At 36.7% G+C, this 25285-nt stretch overlaps 1 protein-coding gene across 3 annotated transcripts in view; it reads right to left on the bottom strand.

The window, feature by feature from the left end:
• MME (membrane metalloendopeptidase) overlaps window positions 1-25285 on the bottom strand; it is a 94632-nt gene that overhangs the window by 33348 nt on the left and 35999 nt on the right. For all 3 annotated transcript variants that reach the window (XM_084873855.1, XM_084873856.1, XM_084873857.1), the window contains exons 8-16: window positions 22603-22668; window positions 12959-13093; window positions 10880-10981; window positions 8597-8733; window positions 8392-8485; window positions 7112-7240; window positions 6101-6199; window positions 3554-3634; window positions 1416-1519 (exon numbers count right to left, since the gene is read on the bottom strand). In XM_084873855.1, coding sequence (XP_084729981.1) covers window positions 1416-1519; window positions 3554-3634; window positions 6101-6199; window positions 7112-7240; window positions 8392-8485; window positions 8597-8733; window positions 10880-10981; window positions 12959-13093; window positions 22603-22668 — 947 coding nt within the window. The remainder of the gene's footprint in view (window positions 1-1415; window positions 1520-3553; window positions 3635-6100; window positions 6200-7111; window positions 7241-8391; window positions 8486-8596; window positions 8734-10879; window positions 10982-12958; window positions 13094-22602; window positions 22669-25285) is intronic.

The raw sequence follows: 25285 nt of genomic DNA, 5'->3' as shown, positions 1-25285 counted from the left end.
CGGACCTTCCCTTCTCTTCTTGAATGCAGGAAATAAATCTCCCCTATGAAAAGTCTCCTACTTGCTACAGTATACTGACACCCTTATCCCTAGAGCTAAGGAATTCAGGGATACAAAGCTTGTTATTTCTTTATATATTTATTAATTTTTTATAAACAAAACTTGTTATTTCTTTACTAATTTACTATTGAACCCAAACTTTGTTTAGATTCTTCACTAATGACTACACAAATCTAAATTTCTTTGTCCTGTCAATGTATCGTTTCTTTGTCTAAAATGCATTAAGAGCTGGCTGGTTCATAATTTCTCAGAGTATCATTTATAACCTCCCACATGCACATATTAAATTACCTTTTCCTCTGTTCACCTGGTCTTAAGTTGTTTTTATTATTAGTTCAGCCTTAACTCAAGAGGGGCAAAGAGGGGATTTGTCCCCTTCCTCAACACTACTTTCTACTGTTATAATGCAATGTAACATAAACAAAGTTTACCTTGGATTCTCCCAGTACCCAATGACACCTAGATTTAGCCAGTGTTCTAAAATATTAGTTTAGTTTAATAATATGAACACATGAAAGAATAAATGCATACATGAACCAAAATCTCACTGGTATGTTATTGTCTTCATTACCACACAAATCAAGTAAGTATGTTTATTCTTCACTTGTTCATCATTCATTCATTAATTTAGCTTTAACTGAAAATCTATGTATTCTGTACTGTGCTAAATGGTCAAAAGGAATGGCCCCTACAACTAAGAACCTAGTGAGATGTCATCAGAAGCAATTCTAAGGATTCAAGTGCACAACCACATAGGTTGATAAATATATTGGACACATACATTTAATTGATAAATAAATGCTAAAACCAATAGTTAATATGAAGGACCAATCTCACTAATAAACAGTGATTAAGGCTATGATTGAGAGGGATTTCTGGTATCTCATATTTGGCTACCTCTAGGGTAAGAGAAGTGTTACATGGAGCAATTGAGGAAGGGGATGGACTTGGGGAACGACTCACTGAAAGAAAACAGGTGGGGCTGTGGATAGAAGAAAATTCTGAGTACAGTAAGTAAAGCTTCAGAGAAGGCTTGAAGGAGCCATGGTTTGCTTAAATTAAGGTGTTCTTGAGAACTCTATCCACAAGCAAAGCAGAGGACAGGCAATAAAATGAAGAGAAACCAAAGAAATTAGGTTATCTGAGGATGTACTTTAATAAAAACAAGTTTTAATTTGGTTAAATCCTGACCCGTCTTTAGTATAACCTTCTTAGATATTCTTAAAAGTATTTCATAGGAGGACGATTGTACTTTTTAACACTATCCCAAGTCAGACTCTTCCTCTTCATATAACAAAGAGGAGAGGAAAGGACCCTCTTCTGAATAAATAGGTTAAAAACAGGAATATACATACTCATCCTTGTCCACCTTCTCTCGAAGCTTCTTTAGTTGTTTATGTTGGCCGAATTTCACATTTTGCATTATGTTCTCAAAGTATTCATCTTCCTTGTACTTGTACTATATCATACAAAAGATTTTGGTGAAAATATTAAAACCAGAATCTTTAAAACTTTTGCTAAAAATATAGAGGATATTTCCTTAAATTCTACATATTAATAAAGTTAACAAAGGACATTAAAACTTACCAAAGAAGGATTTAATTCCAATCAGTCTAGTTCTACATTACAGGTCACTGTTGCTGTGGTTGAATCACCACTTTGGTGTAATTAAACTCATAAAACTAAGTGTCAGGCAAGCCTTACCATATTGATATTAATCCTTATATACCAGATGTGATAACAGCATATTCTTATTAGTACCTATTATGGGCCAGGCAACATTCTAACAATATTTTAATTATCTTGTGAAGATGGGCTATATCACCACTTAAAAGTTGAGAAGCCCAGTCCGGCTGGTATTGCTCAGTGGTTGAGTGTCGACCCATGGACCAAAAGGTCACAGTTAGATTCCCAGTTAGGGCACATGCTTGGGTTGCAGGATTGATCCCCAGTAAGGGGTGTACAGGAGGCAGCCAATCAATGATTCTCTCTCATCATTGATGTTTCTGTCTCTCCCTCTCCCTCTCTGAAATCATTTAAACACACACACACACACACACACACACACACACACACACACACATATATTAAGTTAAGGAAACTGAGATAAAGACAAGTGCACTGTGGAGCTAGGATTTGAACCCACACAGTCAGCTTTGTGTCTATGGTCTTAGCCACTAGGCTCCTCTTACAAGGGCCCCCAGGACTACCATGCTACAACCAGCTAATTTAGAAGAAACAGTCAAGCTTTTCTGCAAATGGATAAGGACAAGAGAACACTGTGGTTTGCAAGTTCCACATCAGACTAGTAATCAATGGATTAGGAATCACTGTCATCTCCGATTTACTCAAGGATTATCTTGTCATCACCAGGGATTCAAGTAGTTGTGGTAACCACAGATTAGTAACAAGAATCTCAGCTAAGTCTGAAATAAGTACTGCAGTGACTTTAATCACTTTTCTTCTCTTACCACTGTTACATTATTACTGAAAAGAGAATACAACAGTTGCTGGTTCTCAGGGTTTTTTTGTTTTATTGTGGTTGGTTTTTTTTTGTTTTTTGTTTTTTTTTTTTTTAAATAGAGAATGCCTAGCTTATCCAGTGGAGGGAATATTAAAAAGTGGGTGGGAATCTGAAAATTTGACTTTTTAGGACTGTAAGACCTAAAAAAATATGGAGCCTGAGTGCTGCCCGCTGTTCTAGCACTTTGAAGTCTACCCTTGATACTCTTTAAGTTTGAGATTCTTTTTGTTTTGTTTTGTTTTGTTTTGTTTTGTTTTGTTTTGTTAATCCTCACTGGCGGATATTTCTCCATTGGTTTTCTGAGAGAATAGAAGAGAGGGGGAAAAACAGAGAAATATCGATGTAAGAGAAAAACATTGAATGGTTGCCTCCTGCATGAGGCCTGACCAGTACCCAGGCCTGGGAGGAACCTGCAACCAAGATATATGCCCTTGACCAGAATTTAACCCGGGACCCTTCAGTCTGCAGGCCGATGCTCTATCCACTGAGCCAAAGCAGCTAGGGCTACTGGATTTTTCTTACTTCTTAAAATGGAATATATGGAAGCCAAAATAACAGATGCCGGACAGACCAATGAGACAAAAGGCTAAAACAGAAGCAAACACAGATCTGTCTTCAGTGCTAAAGATTTATATAATAAAACATATGGGCCCAGCCGGCGTGGCTCAGTTAAGCATCAACCTATGAAACTGGAGGTCACTTTTCAATTCCCAGGTCAGGGCACATGCCTGAATTGCAGTCTTGATCTCCAGCACGAGGCAGTAGATCAATGATTCTCTCCCATCATTGATGTTTCTAGCCCTTTCTCCCTCTCCCTTCCTCTCTGAAATCAATAAAAGTATACGTAAAAAATATAATAAAACCTATGGTTTTAGGCTACTTCGCGTAATTTTTGGCAACCCATAGCTAAAAATCACATTGCCACCAGCCCCAGGTTTCATTAGCCCAGAGTCTTAATTAGAGACTTACCTCCTCATATTCTTTATTCAGTTTGTTATCATCTGAGAGAATGTCATCAGGATAGCCAATTCTTTCTTTAATTGCCAAGGCCTATGAAAATTGTAATACTGAATGTGAGGATGATTACATAACTTTCATATGCAAACACTGTCATTTGCCCATGAATATCCACTGAGTAACTTGATCCATACCATTTACAGAGTATCAGACAACACTTAAAAAAAATATTTGAAGTGGCTTCATCCTTGGTCTGAAATTTAGCTTCTAATGCCCTGTCCTCACAGGCTGCAGCTTTCCCAAGAAAACCAAAATGAAAGCTGACAAGTCAGCTTCAGGAACTTTTTTCTTGAAAGACTTTTTCTTCAATTTATAGGACGAGTAACATTTAGAGCTTCCATTCTAGCAGCTAATAATTATCTTTCCACATTACCGATTTGGCTGAGAAAACAGATATGGGCTTATGTGTTCCTGAATATTGGTTCTACCTCAGTTTTTATGTTCTACCTCAGTTTCCAAGCCTGTGTACCTATCTTCTCAAAATTAAATGAATGACATTAGTTAAACAAGTAGCAAACAAGTTTTCCTTGTTATACCAGCTCACGTTTTCCTCTTGCTTACTGCCATATTTAATTTTTATGTTTAGTATTTTAAAGTAATTTACTTATTTTTATTATTTCATGATTACGCCTTGTTTAGTACTTGCTATTTCTTTTTTTTTTTTCTGAAAGATATTTGACTTCCGATGCTAACATATCGCATTTGCTCTTAAATAATTTAATTAATTTAAATCTGTCATGGGGAATTAAGCCTGTATCTGAGTTATTTGGTTTGCCATCAAAGGGATGTAATTTTGCTATAAATCTGTTTCATAAGCCCAGGATTTCCCCAGTGGCTGGGGCAGGATATGTGTCTCTATCAGTCAGGCCATGCCCACTTTCTTGTAGGTTTCCACACATTATTAATCAGCCCCCTCTTATTAGCACTTTATTTTCTAGAACACATTTCCCAAAAGAGTGTTCAAAGGACACAGACTCTACTGAAATAAAGTTATTGCATAAAAAGAATTTATTGTCAAATACTTTTAACAAATACTATGACAAAAGCAGTAAGCAGTCTTCTTCATTGCAGGACTTCTTACAGTAAAAAATTAGGTTGTTATAAGTGTCCAAGAGGAGGAGTTAATTTGTTTCTTTATTCATTCAATATATGTTCAAGGATTTACAATGAGCCCAGTACTTTGCAAGGGGCTGAGGCTTCAATACCAGGCAAAATTTCTGCCCCCCAAAGAGTTTACCGAAAAGATCAATGATAAGCAATGAGATGAGCATTTACTTTCAGTGTGATGTAAGATGCCATAAAATCACACCCTCAGAGCATGTAACCTAGACTAAGATGGGATCAGGCAGTGCTTCCTAAAGTCTTTTGACCAAGGGACTCTCTTTTGTGGGACAACTTGGCAGCTGTTTTGTGACACCACCATGAGAAATGACGATCTAGAACAATTCGATAGCCTACATCCAATAGGGAGCTAGAACATGAATGAAGCAAATCCAGCCCAAATTTCTGAGGACTTTGTTGGAATATAATGAATATATAAGGAGGCTTAAAATCTAGACCTAACCTATTCAAGGCCCCTGTGAAGCTGAAAAAGATAGTCCTTTCATGTAATTTAATCTAAAACAGAACTACACTGCAGCTTGACTCTCTTATTATATTAGGTTTTTGAACTCCCTCTGTTATCAGTTCAAAATATGGTCTGTTCTTCTTGCCACTTTAACTACAAATAAATAATCAAGTTGCATGTGAGTACTGCTCATAAAGCACATACAGTTGTCACTGGACATGTTGTTCCTCTTAGTTTTATATAGTTAGCAAGATAATGATCATAGTAAACTTAAACCTAAAATTTCCTTAGAAATATCACCTTTCTTCTTATGCAAAATATTCAAAGTCCCGATAAAAGGGACTATAGGTCACCTTATAAAACTCAAAAAGTGCACCATCTTACATTTGTTTGAACAAAAATACAGTATTTTTTTCTCCCTGTGTTTTATAAAAAACTAGAGGAGGCATGTTTTAAAAAAATTAGCTAGAAATTTGCATCACAAATTGAGGGCGTATTTTTGAGATTGTTAAAGGCCTTTGAGGTATACTTCTTAAAAGAAGAAAAATTATGAACCATTAACACCATTTCATTCTTTACTTGTTAACGTAAGATTTTCTTCTTATTTTCTGAAGTCTTCCTTTAAAAAATGTGATCTTCCAAAGTTTTGATCTGAACATGTAGAGAGTAGGAGTTGATTACAAAGAAATAATAAAAAATGGAAATCATAGGAAAAAAATATTTATCCATAAAAAAATGTTCCTGAAAACATTATAATTCTGAAGGAACCTGCTTTTATTTTATGTAATTTTTTTCTCACTGTTTTGATCAAGTTTTTATTCAAATTCTTATGCAATTCTTGATTATCTTTTTTTCCTGAATTATCTTAAAAATTGGTATTTCTTTATTAAAAACTTTTTTCTTTGATAGTTAGCCCTGTCTTGCTTTTTTACCTTTTCTTCAGCTCTCTTTTTTGTTTCAGCATCCATCCAAGTCAGCTCATCCAAAGTCTGAATAAAAACTTCCCGGATCTGTGTAATCAAATCCTCAACCTCAAACCAAAAGAACAGAAGACAAACTTAGGCCATTGATTAATTTTTTATAAAACAAATTGAAAGAGACAATAGTGGGTGAAAACCTGGGGTAGGTGAGGGGCAGGAATAGGGTGGATAGGGTAAATGGGGGGTGGAGAGGGGATATCAGTAATACTTCCAACAATAAAGATAAATTTAAAAAATTTTTTAATTTAAAAAGCTATAATCTATCTTTACTAGTATGTGACTTAATAATATATTAATAAATATAAATTTGTAGGCAGACTATGACCTAAACAAATAGATACAATAGTATGTGAAAAATTATATTTTTAAAGCAACATTGTTTTTATCAATACTTATGATTAAATAGGTATTATATCTATACATTGATCAGAAATCATGTTAAGAATGTACTGGTTTCCATTATCATAGAAGAAGTAACATAAAATATTAGCTGTCATTACCATTTGTAATTTAGTAAAGCATGAAGCAGCATTTCAATAGATTATTTCACTGTATCTTGAAGCTGCATTGCTTTCACGTCAGTAACAATGAAAAATAGAGTACCTTCCTTATACTTCAACTAAACCTGGGTTTACTTTCCAGGTTTTTAAAAAAAACACTAATTTTTGGTCACAATTTTGCTAACAGAAGAGTTTAGAAATGACTGTATCACTAGAACATGTGACTGTTTTCAGAACCAACTGCTTCTAGAAAAAGGTCAGTTGCCTTTGGATTAAATAATATTAGGATCAGAAACACAACCAGACTCTTGAGAGAGGGAGGATGAGATTGACTGGGAAGTAATGGCAAATTAGGATTCAGAGGTTACCTGACAATTAATAAAATTTTAGCCCAATTATGGACCTACTAATTGCCCCTCAATGCAAACAAGTGAGGGATAGTGTGCTGTGCTGAAAACATTACCACGTGTTTACTGTCTCCAGCAAATGCTGCTTGCACATAAAGCCTTCCCACGGCGCTGTCCATGTTGGCGTTGACAAAGTTTGCACAACGTCTCCAAGCGGCTATTTCTGATGTTGTGCCATAAAGGGCCTGTGGGAGAGAAAAAGGAAACGGCATTTGATCAGGGGTAGGATGGGGGAGCATGGTCAGAACACAAATCTCACAAGACTCGCTATTCTTTATGTCTCCTAAGCTCTTGCAATATTCACTGCTTCTCCTCACAAGGCACGTTGTCTTTGCCAATGATAAAAGACAATCTAACTGGATTGTTTGCTTACATACCTTCTGAAAATAAGATATATTTTCAGTATCTGCCCCATAGGACTTCAGGCTACTACAAGTTAACATCCTTCTAGACCCCTCCAAGGAAAAAAACAACCCCAAAAAATCCTCCCAAACAAAAAATAATGCCATTACCTCTGCATAAACATAAATATGAAGTAATGTTCAATAAACGTCATAATGAGAGAAATCTGCTATACAAAAAGGCACATTCCTGTTCGCTGAATGTTTTAGCTGAACTTCCAGCACTTAGAAGAAATCTATGTATAAATTTAAGTACCAATAAGGGGACTAACTTAGGTAAGGGAAATTTAGCAAAATACCAATTTTACATTCTTTAATTTTAAAAAATGTGTCTGTATTTTCTTTAAAAGAGTAAAAAACACAATTCCTATCAGAAAGTTATTTCCTTTCCATGACACCAACCAATGCTGGACACCAACCATTCGCTAGAATTTCTCCTTTCTCCTTCTTCCTCCCTCACCCCCTCACAACACAACTCAAATGATGACTGTTTGAATGTAGGCCCGGCCCAATAAAAGGCCTTAAGGTTGTCTCCAGGTAGGTGTTAATGGATTTTCCACCTCAACGTACTCCATCTGTGTGTAAATCTAATGTGCTACGAACACCTGAAAAATCAAGTTAATTGTGATATCCCTGCGATTAATTTTAACGCCACACAAATACCAAGCCAGTTTGTTTGTTTCATGAACTGCTCACATAACCAAATTCAATCACGATGGCACAGGAGACAAACATAGGATGGGAAAGACCATAAAAGCTGGCTTTTCTATGATGGCTTTTCCAGACATCATAGCCTAACCATGGGCAAAATAAGCAACATTTGGCATTTTGTCTCTTGGCCAAGTTCACCACATGCTAGCAGTGTACATGGCACCTTCATAACCATGTGTCTCTTTATGTTTTAAGTCTTAAGAAAAGAGAGATTGTATCTTCACCTTGCGGAAAGCATTTCTGGACTCCTTGTAGGTTCTGCTGAGGCTGCTTACAAGATCCATTATGAACCGCCAGGACATTAAATTTTGAAGATCTCTGTATAAAAAAACCCACCACCCAGCAACAAAAAAAAGATGAGGCTGCAAAGCTTCTAAAGAGTGATATTAAATGTAAACTCTGAGGACGTGGGCACTCTGACATACTTACCTGGCAGAGTATTTGGCAAGAATGAGCTTAAGTTTGGTTAAATATTCTGGAGCATAAACAACCACATCTTCTTCATTTGTAATTTTAATATCCACAGTAGACATAATTTCATTTGTGAAATTGGACCAGCTGAATGGCTGGAAAAAAGCAGGCACAAAACACTCAGTAATTATGAATTTCTCGATTCCAACACTCAATTATGTTCAGGGGTCAGACATAGTTAGGGCGTCAGCTGCAGCACAATATAATTATAACAATCATCCTGTCTGATACTTGCATGGGACTGTCCCTCAATTGTTTCAATTGGTTTCTGAATAAAAATTAGTTCAGCAGCATGGTTATTTTGATAGCAGAATTAAACCAACCATTTAAGAACAAAAGCAAAGCCTGTAAGTGTAGGGAAAATACAGTTATAAGTTAGGCTCAGTGTCATCTTCTTGATCTAATCAATATAAAATAGAAGAAAATGTTAGCTTTAAAATTTATGCAAAAATTTAAATGGGTATAAAGTGTTTATCTTTTAAAAGTGGGTTTTAATAAACAATCCACGCAGCTGGCATGACTCGGTGGTTGAGCATCGACCAGTTCATGGTTTGATTCCTAGTCAGGGACACGATACCCAGAGGGTGTGGGGGGGTTGGGGGAAGGAGTTGCAGGAGACAACTGATCAATGATTCTCTCATTACTGATGTTCCTATCTCTCTCCCTCTTCCTTCCTTTCTGAAATCAATAAAATATATATATATATAATTTTAAATAAATAATCCATTAAAACGGTAATATATTTCTGTGAAGATCCTGCAGTAAATGAAAGCACATTAGTTATAGCAGAGATTCAATGAAGTTAGAGATGCACCACAGAGGATCCAACGAAGCCCAACAGAACACTGTCAACATAAGGTCTATAGGCATGCAGTTGCCAAAAGATGGAATCTTATCTCTTTAAAATGGGAATTATGGTTATTCAACCACCAGTGGATATAAGGAAAAACAGCAGAAGTAGAGATATGAAATACCACATTTCAGTGCTTAAGAATGTTTCAAATTACCAATACTTTAGGCTCTAGGGTTATACAGATAAGTATATACTATGCTGATCACTTTCTAAGTATGAAATGCGGTATACTGTTCCGTTGGTAGTTTGGATCATTCTTTCAAAATATACTTATTAGGCACTTTACAGCATGGGTGGACCTGGAGAGTATTATGGTAAGTGAAATAAGCCAAAGACAATATCATATGATTTCACTCATATGTGAGATTTAATTAACAAAGTGGTCTAACAAACAAGATAGAGAGCAGGCTGATAGCTGTTGGAGGGGAGGTAAACTGGGGAGTGGGGTAGGAGGGGGGTAGAGGGATTGAGCAAGAAAGGGGGGAAAAGAGAAAAAAAATCATGGACATGGACAACAATGTGGTGGTTGTCCTGGGGAGAGGGCATGGGGGAGGTGGAGGAGGGTATAGGGGAGATCAATGGTGATGGACAGACTTGACTTGGGATGGTGAACACACAATACAGGGCACAGATAATGTGTTATAAAATTGAGCATCTGAAACCTGTACATTTTGCTAACCAGTGTTGCCTAAATAAATTCAATTTAAAAAGTTCTATGAGAAATTCCTAACTGGAAAGGTTATGCTTTTTAAAACCCTTTTTATTATAATTATTGCCAAAGCAAATCCATCACTGAATGTAGTCATTTGCAGATTTTCTCATGGATGTAGTTTTATTTTCCGATTGTATGCCACAACGAATACACAAATACACATGAATAGCCTCCCAAAGAGATAATTACATGCCAGCTAATGAATTACTACTAAGCAAAAGGATGTCAACTGCTGCTTATAAATGGAACCTATGAGACAGAGTTTTCTTATTTCTTGTGCTCTATTTCTCCGTTATTGCTCTGAACACCTTGTAGATGCCTTGATGCTTTTATTATCTGACTGTCCAACTCTGATGGCTATATAATGATCTTTTTGAAGGATTTTCAGTTTCATATTTTCCAAACCCCTTTCTATGATCATTCCCACCATTATTGCATAGCTGCCTTGAAAAGGACTTTGACTTTTAAAATCATCTCTAATTAAATATGATAGTTTCAAATCGTTATTTTTTTTCCTGGTCCTGTATTGAAGTCAGCTGGTCAGTGTCAGCTAAATTCATTTAATATTCAATTTACTTCAATAAATAAGAAATCAATGAAGTTTAAGGAACTGTATTTCAATGTTAGAAGTTTTAGAAATGGCACAATAAGAGAGGACATAAAACTTGCTACTTACCTTCCCATTGATCTCTAATGAGAAGTTATTTTGGACCTGGGATAATTTCATCTTGTTATAAAGAAGCATTGGATCATTTCGATCTTCAGGTTTAGCTGAAGCCTATGGATTTAAATTTTGATCATTATTTTAGAACTAAGAATTTTTTAGAAAAACATATGTAAGGAAAAAAAGGAATATGGGGTAGGCAAATATACTTTAAGTTGTACTCTATACTTACTTTGTAACTTATTTTGTTGTATCAAAAAGGAAAGTGAAATTTAAGAGATTTTAAATATATCCAGTACCATTATCAAGATTTGGCTGTAGTATTGACTATAAACGTTCCCAAAAACATTTTTATATTTTTTAGAATGGCCAAGCCACATAAGCAATATGTGGCCTGCTTCCTTCTGTGGTTAATGGCCAGCTCAGTTGTGTCTGTTTCACATTATAATAATCTTTTTTAATATAGTCATCTCCAATTTATCGTGCAAATTCTGCCTCCCACCCCCCACCATTATTTTCCAGTGTCCAAGTTATAATTTAGACAGGAAAAAAAAAAAAAAGAAAAAAAAAACCCACATCAGAGTGGTTTCTACAAGAATTTAAAACAAATAAAACAGAAAAATTATGTTTAGGTTGCAAAGTATCTGAGGAGTGCTAGCACTTTGCACTTTTCTGACTAAACTCCCATCCTGCCTAAGCAGTTTGCTGCTCTATACTAGTCAACCATATCCAGCTTTACTTTTTTCCACTGATTCACAAAAATAAGAAGAAAAAAAAAAAAGAAGAAGAAATGCAATGACATACCCTTTCCCCCCTCCTCCTCCTCTTTCTCCCAGCTAATGGCTGAAGTGAATTAAACTGGGACTTGTTTCTCAGAGACAATGGCTCCCATTTCCCCTTTAGGTCACTTATTTATGCCTTTTTTTTTTTTCCCAAAATTATTTATTGACCATATCCCACATGCAATAATTAGCTGGACACTGTTAGAGATACACAGATGATTCAAAGGTGACTAAGGTACCACCCATACCTCAGAGTCTAAGAGAAGAGAGGAAATATAGACACAAATAATTTTGAGATCCAACTATTAAAAAGCTGAGGCTGATTTAAGGAGAACATGGTCTGGGAAGGTTCAAGTGGTAAAAACCTAGGGCAATGAACTGTTCTCTAATAACTCTGTGTTCAACACAGAGCCACGAGTAACCCAACGATCTTCCCTTCATCCTGCTATAGCTCCAAGCAGAGTCTGGCTCTGACAGGAGATTTTTGGTTTCATGTAGTCCCAGGAAAGCTAAAATTGTCCTCAAAGATCTCCAGTCTTCAAGGTTCCGCTGGCAGTGTTAAGTCAATGGGCTGTAGGAGAGCAGGCTGCTGTCTGCAATGTCAGCAAGAGCTCTGTGGAGACTAGGCTGAAACCAAACTTGGGTTCAATCCATTACCCTCGATGTTGCTTCAACAGAATTTACTCACTTGAGACTACAGACCCAGTCAGACTAGAAAATGCAAACTCAGACTCCAAGAGTTCACCTGCCACTAGAGGAAATTCATGAAAATACCCTTGGGCTCTGCTGGCAAACTCTTCCTGCGAGATCTCCCCTCCTGAGCTGAGCAGCCTGGCAGTCAGAACTCGGTGACGTCATACAGTCATGCAGCCATGTTCAGGGTTAATATTTCTTAGCCAAGGGATAGAGATAATCTCTATAATTTTTTTTTTAAGTAACATTGTGCCTATCAAGACTAAAACAGCTTTACTTAACAGTTAGCAATTAAGTGTGTCTTGAGTCTCAAGGACAATTCCACAACAGTTTGGCTGTAGTTAGAATTTTGATGTAATTCACTTGTAATAGGTAATTAAATGTACCTAGTTTAATATTTGTCAAACTTAGTATATCTCCTGGATGTCGAAAACCCAGTTTACTATAAAATTCTACAGTTTCAAAGGTCCTCTTAAAGTTAATGATCCTTTACTAAGCTATGCATTTTTATCACTTGGTTAAAGAGTGGTACCTTTCACCCTTAAAATGTAATAGAGAGAAGAAGAAAGAAAAAGTAGTTAATGTTATTCAGTGTATCAGAGATAATGTGTTTTACATTGGCAATTTCTTTTTCCAATTCCATAACTTTATTCATTTCCATAGAAAGCTGGTTTTCATCTATGGGCAGTCCTCTTTCCTGACGTATCAATTTGGCCACAGAAATCATAAAATCCACATATGCTGTACAAGTCTGCAAGAAACAAATAACAGTAAATTGCTGGAAAACCTTCTAAATATATATCACAGTACTTTAATGTAAAATTTTATTTCCCATTCAATATTAATTTCCTGTAACAGATAAAACACAATAAAATAGATACGCTTTCCTAGAAAATCAATGTGCCATATATATATATATATATATATATATATATATATATATATATATATATAGCTATTCATGAAGACATGGCCACAAATTCATATTAATATTAACAGGATATCTTTATACCTTTATATCTGTTTCCTCTGGCCAACCAGTATTTCTTTTTTTAATGAGATTATGTTCTCATGAGCACCTCCAACATAAACCTGTGGGTTTTAGTTAATTCCATAGTTGGCTCCCATTACTATGAAATTTCTAAGATTCCATAGATTTGAATATCAGCTTTCTTCTAAGAACCCAAGTGCTGGGAAACAAATCAGTTTCACTAAAAAAGAGATGTTGACAGGAAGCCAGGAAGGCTGGTCAACAACCTTAATTGCTCTAACCACTCACCCTTTAGTTGAGACATTGTTAGCTGAAACAGCCTCCACCTTGTTTGTCCCGTGTCCGTTTTTGTTACTTCCTACCTAAGGGCTACATGTAAATTTCTGTTTATGTTGCCTAAGATGTTTTTCCCAAAGCCTCAATAAAAGAGGATGGCAGGGCCAGAGCACTAGTAGTTCTCCCACTAGAGTTGGACTACAGCCTGGCCCCCCATATCGCCAAATTGAATTTCTTCAAGTCTCCTTTCATTTGTGTGTGGCCCTTCTCCAGAATCCGAACCCTGAATTGGAACTCTTTCCACGCGGGTCGTGAAAGAGATTCCTATACCCAAGTTCTTTGCATTTTATCCGTCACATACATTTTAACTTTGTGAAGGTAAGCTAGTTAAATTATGAAACGTTTATATAATTTATCAATGTCGTCTTCAAGTTCAGAGTGGCATCAACTCCAGGAAACTGAATGCCATTTTCATAAATCTCAACCCATTGCCATTTAGCCATTATTTAACTATCAGCAAGTAAAATAAATGATGATCCCACCTCATGAAAATTCTCTCAAAATTCAAGTTCCCAGCACCAACTGGATGACAAACAACCATGATTACAGAAGCCACACAATTTAGATAGAAGGGAACTGCTATTTCTCTACTACCTGTTCACAGGGTAGGTACAAATGAAGGCTATCCAGTGCTTAACACTTTCACAGTTTCAAGAAAGTTTTATATCCCTTCTCATTTATTATCAGTGATAGGGCTATGTTACATTCATCTGAATTTACAGTGACTCATTAAAAGGATTAAACATAAAACTCATGGAGAGTTGGAAACTTATTATCAAGCAAGAACCTCAGCAAAATGTACAGTTATTATCAATTAGAGGCCTGGTGCCGGGTAGGATTGGGCCTAAACCAATAGTCGGACATCCCTCTTACAATCCAGGACTGCTGGCTCCCACCCGCTCACCTGCCTGACTGCCCCTAACCACTTCTGCCTGTCAGCCTGGTCACTCCCTAACTACTCCCCTGCCAGCCTGATCAACACTTAACTGCTCCCCTGTTGGCCTAATTGCTCCTAATTTCCCTCCCCTGCAGGCTGGTCCCCAACTGCCCTCCCCTGAAGGCCTTGTCCTCCCAACTGCCCTGCCCTGCCAGCCTGATCGCCCACAACTGCCCTCCTCTGTTGGCCATCTTTGACCAATTTGGGGCTGCCATCTTGTGTTGGAGTGATGGCCAATTTGCATATCACCTCTTTATTATATAGCATTTTAAAGTCAAGTAACACTTTTAAGTAAGCTTTAGATACTAGCATACCATGATCTTTATTAAACACTAAGCAAACAGTTCCCTGGGGAGAGGGCTCTCTTTTCCATGATACCACGTGATGCTGGGATGTCTAGCTAGCATCTCTATCTATAGATTTGACACTCAATAAAACAAACTATGAGATTTTTAACACAGGCTCAGCTGTGACTCTGTGTTTAAAAATCTAATCACTAAGACACAAGATAATAGAATGGCTTTATGTGTATTCTTGTGAACTCCATTCTTTTCCTACTCAAAGGTAATCAGAATTCTTGTTTCACTTTGAAATAAACAAATATGTCTGAGTTAACACCTAACGGGACCAACTATTACAAAAGCTAAGCATGCCGTGATTTTTAATTAACTGTATTTCAAATCATATAAATTCATCTGCATTCATCAGAAAATTGCTACTGACTATGAACAAAATGGTAATTTGCATTTTTCAATATCAAGCTACTGACATTGGTTTTCACTCTATGGGATTTTTTGTTAATCAAATAAAAAAATAATAAGAAGAATGCTCTCTTGCACTTTGCTGACACTGCAAACTGATTCTACTCCAGTAACTTCATTCTTATAGATGTATCTAAAGACTATGGGCCTGGCCAGTGTGGCTCAATGGTTGAGCCTTAACCTATTAACAAAGAAGTCACAATTCAATTCTTCGTCAAGGCATATGCCTGGGTTTAGGGCTCAATCCCCACTGTGGGGTGTGCAGGAAGCAGCCAATCAATGATTCTCTCTCCCCATTGATGTTTCTATCTCTCTCTCCCTTCCTCTCTGAAATCAATTAAAATATATATATATATATATATATATATATATATATATATATATATATATATATATATATATATATTTAAAAAGACTATGGTACTTGGCCTAACGTAAGCACAGATGGAAGCACTGGCTTCTGCGATGCTTAAATATCGATATTTAATATAGCTACATGGAATGCACCACTTCCTTTAATGCACTTCATTATTTGGCAACTATTCCAATGTGAATGATTGCAGCATGTCTTAATATCTTGATTATCCTTTCTAACTTCCAAAATTACATAGGAGCTGTCAGAATGCAGGCTTACTGCTGCTGTTAAATCCTTTCTACAAGATACGATTCTACTCAGGGTTTTAATTTCCTCCCTCGAGATACTTGTATTATAGATATATAAAATGCCAAATGACTGTAATTGTCATGATTCCAGGGAAAGGTAATTAACACATTGTAAAATTTAAATAATACACTGGTCAGAATATTTTTAAAGTTAAAATTCAGTTTTTGTGTGTGCATCAGTGAGAGCAATTGGTTATTAGGACAAGGGCTAGAGTCGGCTATCTTTTTTGAGTCCTAAGACAACCTTGTTCAAGCTTTGATATAGTGAATCTGGTGAAAAAGAAACCTAAATATCTAAATATCTAGGCAGCCCTTCTTTTAAAAATAAAACACTGGCCTGGCCGCCGTGGCTCAATGGTTGAGCAGTGACCTATGAACCAGGAGTGATTCAATTCCCGGTAGGGGGGCACATGCCTGGTTTACAGGCTTGATCCCCAGAGGGATTGTTTCAATCTCATTACTTATAGCCTTTAAGGTAGTAGTGTGGCATGAAGTCATCTTCAGATAATCAGAATATCTCATAAATCAGGTTCTACCTCTTTAACAAGAGAGGATGTATGAGAGGTTTCTTGATGAACTCATTTTGAGATCAGTTCCTTTGTCATGACATTTAGAAAGTTCTAGTTATATCCAGGGAAAGAAAGCTTCACAGGAGAAGAGCCAGTCAGATAAACCAAACTGGTAAGACATGTCAATTTTTAGTGTATGTATTTGTACAGCCTTCTGCCTAATACTTGGCCTATACAACACTGAGTTAACAATCTTAGATTCTAAGCCTCTGGAATAAAATAGTGTTTATCTAGTCTTGTTTGGCAACATATGCCATGCACATGAGCTAGCTTAATAATACTTTTAAATGAGATTTGCTCTCAGCTGCTTGTGCAGAATAGCATTGTCTGGAAGGAAAGCTAGACTGAGAACTGAGAAACAGGAAAATTGTAAGGTGGGCTATAGTAGCTATTTCTCCTCTATCTTCTCATAACAGAACCTTTATTCTGCTTCCTGTTGGTAGGACTGTCAATCAAGGGATCTCCTTTCCTGAGTCATGGAGATTAGCTGACACTATCAACTAGTTAACTCAGTTTCCTGGTCACAGTGGCTGGTTGAAGAGCAGATGTCTGAGATAGGATCAACTGGGGACCTTTTCTCAGAATTTGATAGACATAAGGAGATGGAATTGCTCTTTTTCTGGATTGTGAAACTACCAATGATTATCTTTTGATGCCACATGGAGATAGAGTTCTAGAAAAAGAAGCCACCACAAAAGAAAATAGAACCTTGAGAAAGAGGAATGAAGAGATAAGATGATATAATTGAACCCCTGTAACTACCATGCCTGATCTATCCTTAAAGCTTTAGGGTCAAGTGAGATTTTTTTTTTTTAAACAATATTTAAGTTCATCCAAGTAGGTTTTACTGCTTACAATGAATGTCCCTAGCTCTTCTAATCTATGACCTTTAAGCAAGGCATTTTACTTTTTGGGTCTCTGTACCCAATTTAGTTGGACTAAATCCTCTAATGTCCCATTTGACTCTTAGAGTCTGTGCCTGAATAACCTTAATTATTTAAAGAAAATGTACAATTCTGTCATGTAAAAATTATAAGAATATAAATCTTTGGGTTTCTATTGCCTTAGGATATGTTTCCTTTTTAAGCGAGAGGTAAAGGACAGAAAACGAAAAAGGAACTGAGACATTTAAGTTTAGAATAATAACCACAGGGATACAACATGCATTTCTCAAAAAGATAACATTTAAAACTGCCAGAATAACAGCACACAAAAAGTTTGAAAGGTCTTTTAACAGGAGTAAAGTAGGCTTTGTTTTAAAGGAAGGAGGCCCAATATAGTTCTGGAAAAAAAAAAAAAAAACCAAAACATTACCTACTTTCATTATTTAGTGGTGTCACAAAACAAGGTATTTTACTTGTACTGTGATATGATTTAAATAAAATATCACAACAACAAAAATTCCATTCTTAAGGTAGCAGAAGTGAACAAATGCTTCTGTGAAGTGAAATGGGCTTTCTTACAATTGTGGGTGCTATGTTCATTGTTTATATGAAGTTTCAGAACTATGAAAGATGATTCTCCGGGTGAACTGGCTATCCCAGAAGGAAGGCTGAAAAAGAATCTAGGGGAAATGGGATTAAGTAATCATTTGATTAAAAAGATCTTGGATTAGGGTGCTTTGGATTAAAGATGGGGAATGACCCTCCCTTATCTCCAGCTCCTGAGGCCTATCTGCACACCCAGACTCCACACCACAGTTTGAGAATCATTAGCTAAGGCAAGGAAGTCAGGCTTCTCTAGTCAAAGACAGCACCTTTCTCGGTAAAAGAAAATGTTGGCAACCTCATGTCAGTCTTCAAAACTTCTCTTGGTTCTTTTCAATAAAATAATAAAAAAATATGAGGCTCACTGAATGTGTAAATGTCTCAGGCAAATTGACTGTAGCAGAGTTTGAAAAGATGAAAAGGGCTGAAACAGGTTTGGCTCAATGGATAGAGCGTTGGCCTGCAGACTGAAAGGTCCCGGGTTCGATTCCGGTCAAGGACATGTGGTTTCAAGCACATCCCCAGTAGGGGGTGTGCAAGAGGCAGCTGATCGATGATTCTCTCTCATCGATGTTTTTAACTCTCTATCCCTCTTTCTTCCTCTCTGTAAAAAATCAATAAAATATGTTAAAAAAAAAAAGAAAAGAAAAGAAAAGAAAAAGAAAAAGATAAGATGAAAAGGATACATGGTTTGTAAGATGTTTACAAGATGCTCAGGAAGTGTATTCTATGAGCTATGGCTGCCATAGAGTTGACACATCCTTAAGAATCAAGATAAGGAAGTAGAAAGGACCCCTAATGAAACTGGGTTCTTCTCTTTTCTTTTTCTTTCCTCTCTTCCCTTCCAACTCCCCCCTCAACCATTCATCCACTGACCTACAATATTTATTTGATAATTACTAAGGACCAGAAACTGTGCTGAGTACTGGGACTAACACCAAGAATAAGTGAAATATAACATTGCTCCCATTAAGTTTACAGTTTTTTAGGGAAAAAAAAAAGAAGACATTAAGTAAAAACATCTACAGAAACCCATGTGCTATAGAAACATATACTGTAGGTGTCTTCATCTAGTCAAAAGTTCCAAGAGAAAGCAAAATTTAAACTCAGATTTAAAGAGTAAGGGGAAAAGGAAGAGAGCTGGGCAGGTGGCATGTGTGTGTGAAATGTTCCTGGTAAAGGAAATAGCATCTCTAAAAACTTATAAGCAAGAAAATCAATGAAGTCCAGCGATACATTAAGATTTCTTCCAGCTTTATGAAGTCTCCACAACATATCTTCTCCACTAGATATCATTTTGTTATCTTGTCCTTTCACCATTTTTTTTTTTCATGAAACAATAAAACACAGAGGAAAATACTTAAAAGGGTTGACTTATTTCAGAGATAGTGAGGTAGCTGAAAAACTAAAATTAACTTTTATTTGAAATCTGTCTGGGGATGCTGAGGAAATTAAGTAAGAAATTTCAGGTGGTAATAATTGGGGAAACATAGCTAATATTATGAGGAAAATAAGGACAAATTTGATCCTCCCACCCCATAGCTAAACACATACATTCCCCCTTCTCCCCAAACCCACCAAAAGAATTTATTTTAAAAGAGGGGAGGGTACAGAAATATTCTAGGAATCATCCATTTTCAGGATAATAATTAGGTTTCATCTCATATGCCAACTGCCTCCAACTGGAAAGAAGTTGCTTGGAACTTGCAGCACTGAGTTGAGAAGTATTTTGCAGTCTGAAGTAAGCAGGAAAGAGTGTGATGACCAAATAGCCATTGTTACGGAAGGGCGTCCAGGCAGCAAGATGCTGTGTGTTTGCTAGTCTAATCCAGATCATTGGAGGGCATCTAATTTGAGCTGATAGTAACTTCTGGGCTGTGCATGCTACTGAGTTTTCTAAATTATTTTCTCATTTAAAGAACTCTACTAGTGCCCTAGCTAATTTGGCTCAGTGGATAGTCATCTGCCTGTGGGTTTGATTCCAGTCAAGGGCACATGCCCAGGTTGCAGGCTCAATCCCCAGTAAAGGGTGTGCAGGAGGTAGCCGATCAATTATTCTATCTCATCACTGAAGCAGCCAATCAATGATTCTCTCTCATTATTGATATTTCTATCTCTCTCCCTCTCCTTTCCTCTCTGAAATAATTTTTTTTTTAAATAGTAAAAAAAAAGGAACTCTACTAGTATGAAGGACTACTTTTATAAAGTTGGAATGATGTAATGGAAGGAGCAATAGATAAGGACAAAAGTTCTACCTGGGGTTCTACTACTGTTTTGCTGAGTGTTTTGGAATAACCCTCTGAATTTTAGATGTCCACTTATAAACTCTATAAACATAATATATTATTGTTCCTAGATTTGATCCCTAATCTGTTATTTGACTACAAATAGAGTATTTCCCAAACTGAGGTAGAGATTGCTTCTTTTTAATAATAGAACATTTCTCCCCAAAACTAAATTTTAATAAGGCATACATGCATGTCTACCTTAAGACTACATTTCCCAACCTCCTTAAAATTTAGTTGTGACCACATGACAATTGTTCTAATCAATGGAATGAGTACAACTTCTGCTTCACTTACACAAAAAGAAATAATTTGTCTACCTATTTCCTTTTCTTTTCCCTGTGGCCTGAAATGTGAACCAGGCACTGTTGAATCAACCTTGACCAGTTAGACTCATATAAAACACTATCAAGGTCAAAGATCAAAGGAAGCTGTGTTCCTGGCCATTCACATGGAACAGAGGTTCCTACCTCACCTAGACTTTCTGTCTACCTTTGGACTATAACAGGAAAAAGAAATAAACTTCTCTCTTATTTGAGTTCCAGTATTTTCAGGTCACTTTGTTACTGAAACTTAGCCAGGACCCAACTAATTTACAAACACAAGCATCTCAGGGACCAGGAAGACAACATAAATCAATGACTCATATAGGTAATAATGGCTCTAACCTAGAGAACAAGTGACCTACCTACCTAAAGAGGTCTAACTACTGCCATATGGCAATGAGGCGTAGGGTTTCCAATTCTACTAATTTATCAAGAAATCTGGATTCTCAAGTGAAATCTTCTAACATTTTAAAATGTTAGAAACTAATCCAAATTAAAAAAACAAACAAAAAGTTGCAGTTTAAACAAAAATGCCTCTTATCAGACTCAAGCCTATGTCTGCCAATTTGTAACCTATTCTCAATTATGAGTTAGTATTGAATGTAAGATGCACAAATACACTATCATCTTAACAACCGCATTTTGGAATAACAGCAGAGTGTATTCACCACATCAAATGTATACATTGACTGCCAAGTATCTTCCTATCAGAAATGTTAAATAAAAAATGTATATTTTTAGGATTAAAAATCTTGGGCATGTTTTTAAGACACAATTCTAAATATGAAAAACATCCTAGTTGATGAAGATGAAAGTGTAGTAAAATGAGCCAAAATTCCTCGATCACCTTCCACTCTGCAATAGGAAGCAGCTGGACAGCTTATAAAGCCAATAGCTGCAACCCACACAGTAACTAGACTGCAATGAACTCAAATCCCACACCCACATGATTATGCTATTAAGCATGGCCTTTTATATCTTTCCCTTCATTTCATTATTGTGTAGCCACTCAAAAAGATACTTTACAGTGAATTTATGCCATGTTATTTGAACTAAATTACACAAATGTTTAGCATCAACATATTTAGCTAATAGTTTTCAGCCACATCACTACTACACTGTGATCATCAAAGGTAAACTTAGCTTACTTCTGAGCTACAAAGTAATTATGAAGACATTATTTATAGAACCAGCATCTTCCCAAAAGATCTAATAATATGTCACACTGCCGAGTGGGTCTTCTGTTGTCCCTTTACATCAATAAAAAAAAGCACATACACCTCAGCCCGAGGGAGGTAAGGCTGGGGGACAAAAAGGAGCACTCCAGAGCATCCATCAGTTCTGTGGAGTATGACAACTCTTGGCTACCTGACCAATGTCAGAGTCAGAAGGTGGCTGCAAAAGTTTGTCTGATCTCGGTGCCCTAGGTAGTCCACTGAAAGTCAAATCACAAGGCTCTGGAAGGGTGCCACAGAGTAGGATGTACTCAAACTGGACCATGCTTTAGTCCTCCTTGACATTGCCCTATACCCTGACTCATCCGTTCATTTTGCAAATGATCCAATTAGTAGAGGGATTAAAGCATTTGAAATTGTCTTTTTAAAATAGATCATAGACAAACACTGAAAATCAAGACACAAAAAAGGAATTTCAAATTTCTTTGTTTCTTAAAATACCTTCATTCTGCTGAGAATATTCATTCTATCAAAGGGAGCTCATGACTGTGTCTGATTTTAAGTGTCTGTGCAGAGTGAAGGACATAAAGAACATACACTTGGCCTTAGTACTTTTCATTATTTATAAGTTTACATCTAATGATTCTGTAGATTTGTTAGTTGCTTTTTTTTGTTTTATTTTGTTTCTACTTGCTTTTTTTTTTTTTTTTTTTTTTTTTTTTTTTTTTACCTCTTTATACAGTCCAGTGCATTCATAGTAGTCTCTGGAGGGGAGGCCAAGTCGAGGTTGGTCAACCTATAAAATAATACACAAAAGATGAATACAAAGCATTCAGTGAATATAGAACAAGATCGCATTAACAAGGGTAACAATCACACACTGAGTGAACACGTAATTAGGAAATAGTTTTCACACTATGTCAAAGTATAAGACTGATAGGTGATGGATAATGTGGAAAATTGTGCTGTGATAATTGAGAAAAAAACAAAGAAAACTTGAACAGAAAATATACCGGTGAGGATTTTAACACAGAACAGAAGGTGCAGGTAGACAAAAACATGTCAGAATCTAGGATAGAGGAGTTTCTAAATTACACATTTATAGGCCATTCTACTTCCTGAGATTCTCACATGTGTGCCTGGGGGACATTCTATTCTACCCCAGCCCTTAAATGAGATGGAATAAAAATAAAAGGTGGGAAAGCTCGATGGTAAGTCTAAAACAGTGGTCAGCAAACTGCGGCTCATGAGCCACATGTGGCTCTTTGGCCCCTTTGAGTGTGGCTCTTTTCATAAAATACCACGGCCTGGGCGAGTCTATTTTGAAGGTGGCGTTAGAAGAAGTTTAAGTTTTAAAAAATTTCGCTCTTCAAAGACATTTCAATCATTGTACTGTTGATATTTGGCTGTGTTGACTATGAGTTTGCCAACCACTGGCTTAGGAGAATGGAGGAGACACCTCCTCGGTTCTCTCCAAAGCTGCTCTGCTCTGGACTTCAGCAGATGCCGCTGTGAGCTAAGTGTGTAAAAGTCAAACTCTGGTCTGCTCTATGGTGTCCAGTCCATCTTCATACCCTGTGAGAATGCTACCTGAACACACTCACAGCTCTGTGTGGTAAGAAGGTGGGTACAGGGAAAGCTTTTGGGTGAAATGTCTTTGATGCTTGACTAAACTAAGTTTGACATTATCAATCATGGATAAATATTTCTTGGTTTATTATTAATAATAAAATATTTTGAGCCATTGAAGATATAAGAAAAAGAAGATGGATACAGCCGAGACCGGTTTGGCTCAATGGATAGAGTGTCGGCTTGGGGACTGAAGGGTCTCGGGTTCGATTCCGGTCAAGGGCATGTACCTTGGTTGCGGGCATATCCCCAGTAGGGGGTGTGCAAGAGGCAGCTGGTCGATGACTCTCTCTCATCGATGTTTCTAACTCTCTATCTCTCTCCCTTCATTTCTGTACAAAATCAATAAAATATATTTAAAAAAAAAAAAAAAAAAAAAAAAAAAGAGAGAGAAGATGGATACAGGGCCCAACCAGAGCATTGGTGGGATAAAGTGAGAATCTTCGCAGGAAGAGCCAATTTAGCACAAAAGAAACATCACCCAAAGGACTGGATGGAAAGAACAAAGCACATATCTAGAAAAAGGGCCCTGCTCCTTCTCCAACCTTCTGATCCTCCTTAAAAAATGCCCTCATGCCCAGCTGGTGTAGCTTAGTGGTTGAGCGTTGAGCCATGAACCAAGAGGCCATGGTTCGATTCCCAGATCCTCCGGGGGGCGGGGGGGGGGGGGGGGGAAGGGGATGCAGGAGGCAGCTTATCAATGATGGTTCTATCTCATTGATATTTCTCTCTCTCTCTCCCCCTTCCTGTCTCAAAAAAAAAAATAATAATCAATAAAAAATATATTTTATTAAATGTCCTTGTGATGATTATGCAGGATGCTGACATTTGAAAATCCAAGGAGAGAAGAGAGTCAGATTAAATATCTTTCATGACTTGAACAAATAACTGTGAAGTTTATGCAATAGTGACATAAATATGATTCTGTGAATTGCAACTTTTGAGTTAGTTTATTTTATAAGAGAAAAAATAAAAGCTTATAAATTTTTTAGTCTGTTCCAAACACAATCATTAAGTATAAATCTCATTTTAAGTGACACCTTAGATAAACTTAATTGAATGGCTTACATTAAAACAAACAAACAAACAAACAAACAAACAAGAAAAAACCCAGCCCTAGCTGGTTTTGCTCAGTGGATAGAGCATCGCAAGCGGACTGAAGGGTCCTTGGTTCAATTCCAGTCAAGGGCACATGCCCAGTTGGGGGCATACAGGAGACAGCTGATCAATGATTTTTTATCTCTCTCATCATTGATGTTTCTCTCTCTCTTTCCCTCTCCCTTCTCTGAAATCAACAAAAATATATTTTTAAAAAATCCAGAAAGAAAGGGGGGGATGGAAAGTAGAGGCAGGTAGAGAAGGGTATGGGGAGATAAATGGTGATGAGAGGAGACTTGACTTGGGGTAGTGAGCACACAACACAATGTACAGGTGAGATATAAAATTATATACCTGAAACCTGTATAATTTTATTAACCTATATCACCCCAATAAATTCAATTTTTAAAAATCTAACAAAGCTATCTGGAAAGAATGGCATCTTATTTACCTTAATTGAGAAAAAAAAAAGTATAAACATTCTTTAGTCAGAAGCACAATTGTGTTCAAAATCCCTTCTCTATTTCTTTTTGGAAGCAATTAGGAATTTCTGGTTTCCAGATCTGCATTGCTATGTAAACCAGACTACACTAGTGAACATACAAAAAAAACCAAACAAACAAACAAACAAAAAAACCCCACAAAAAACAGGTGTTTTTTTCTAAGTAGGAAGAGTCTAAAAGATT

The sequence above is a fragment of the Pipistrellus hanaki genome (assembly GCF_964339955.1).
Source record: "Pipistrellus hanaki genome assembly, chromosome: 2".
NCBI lineage: Eukaryota > Metazoa > Chordata > Mammalia > Chiroptera > Vespertilionidae > Pipistrellus > Pipistrellus hanaki.
The sequence above is the reverse complement of the archived record's forward strand: the minus strand, read 5'-3'. Positions and strand labels throughout refer to the sequence as shown.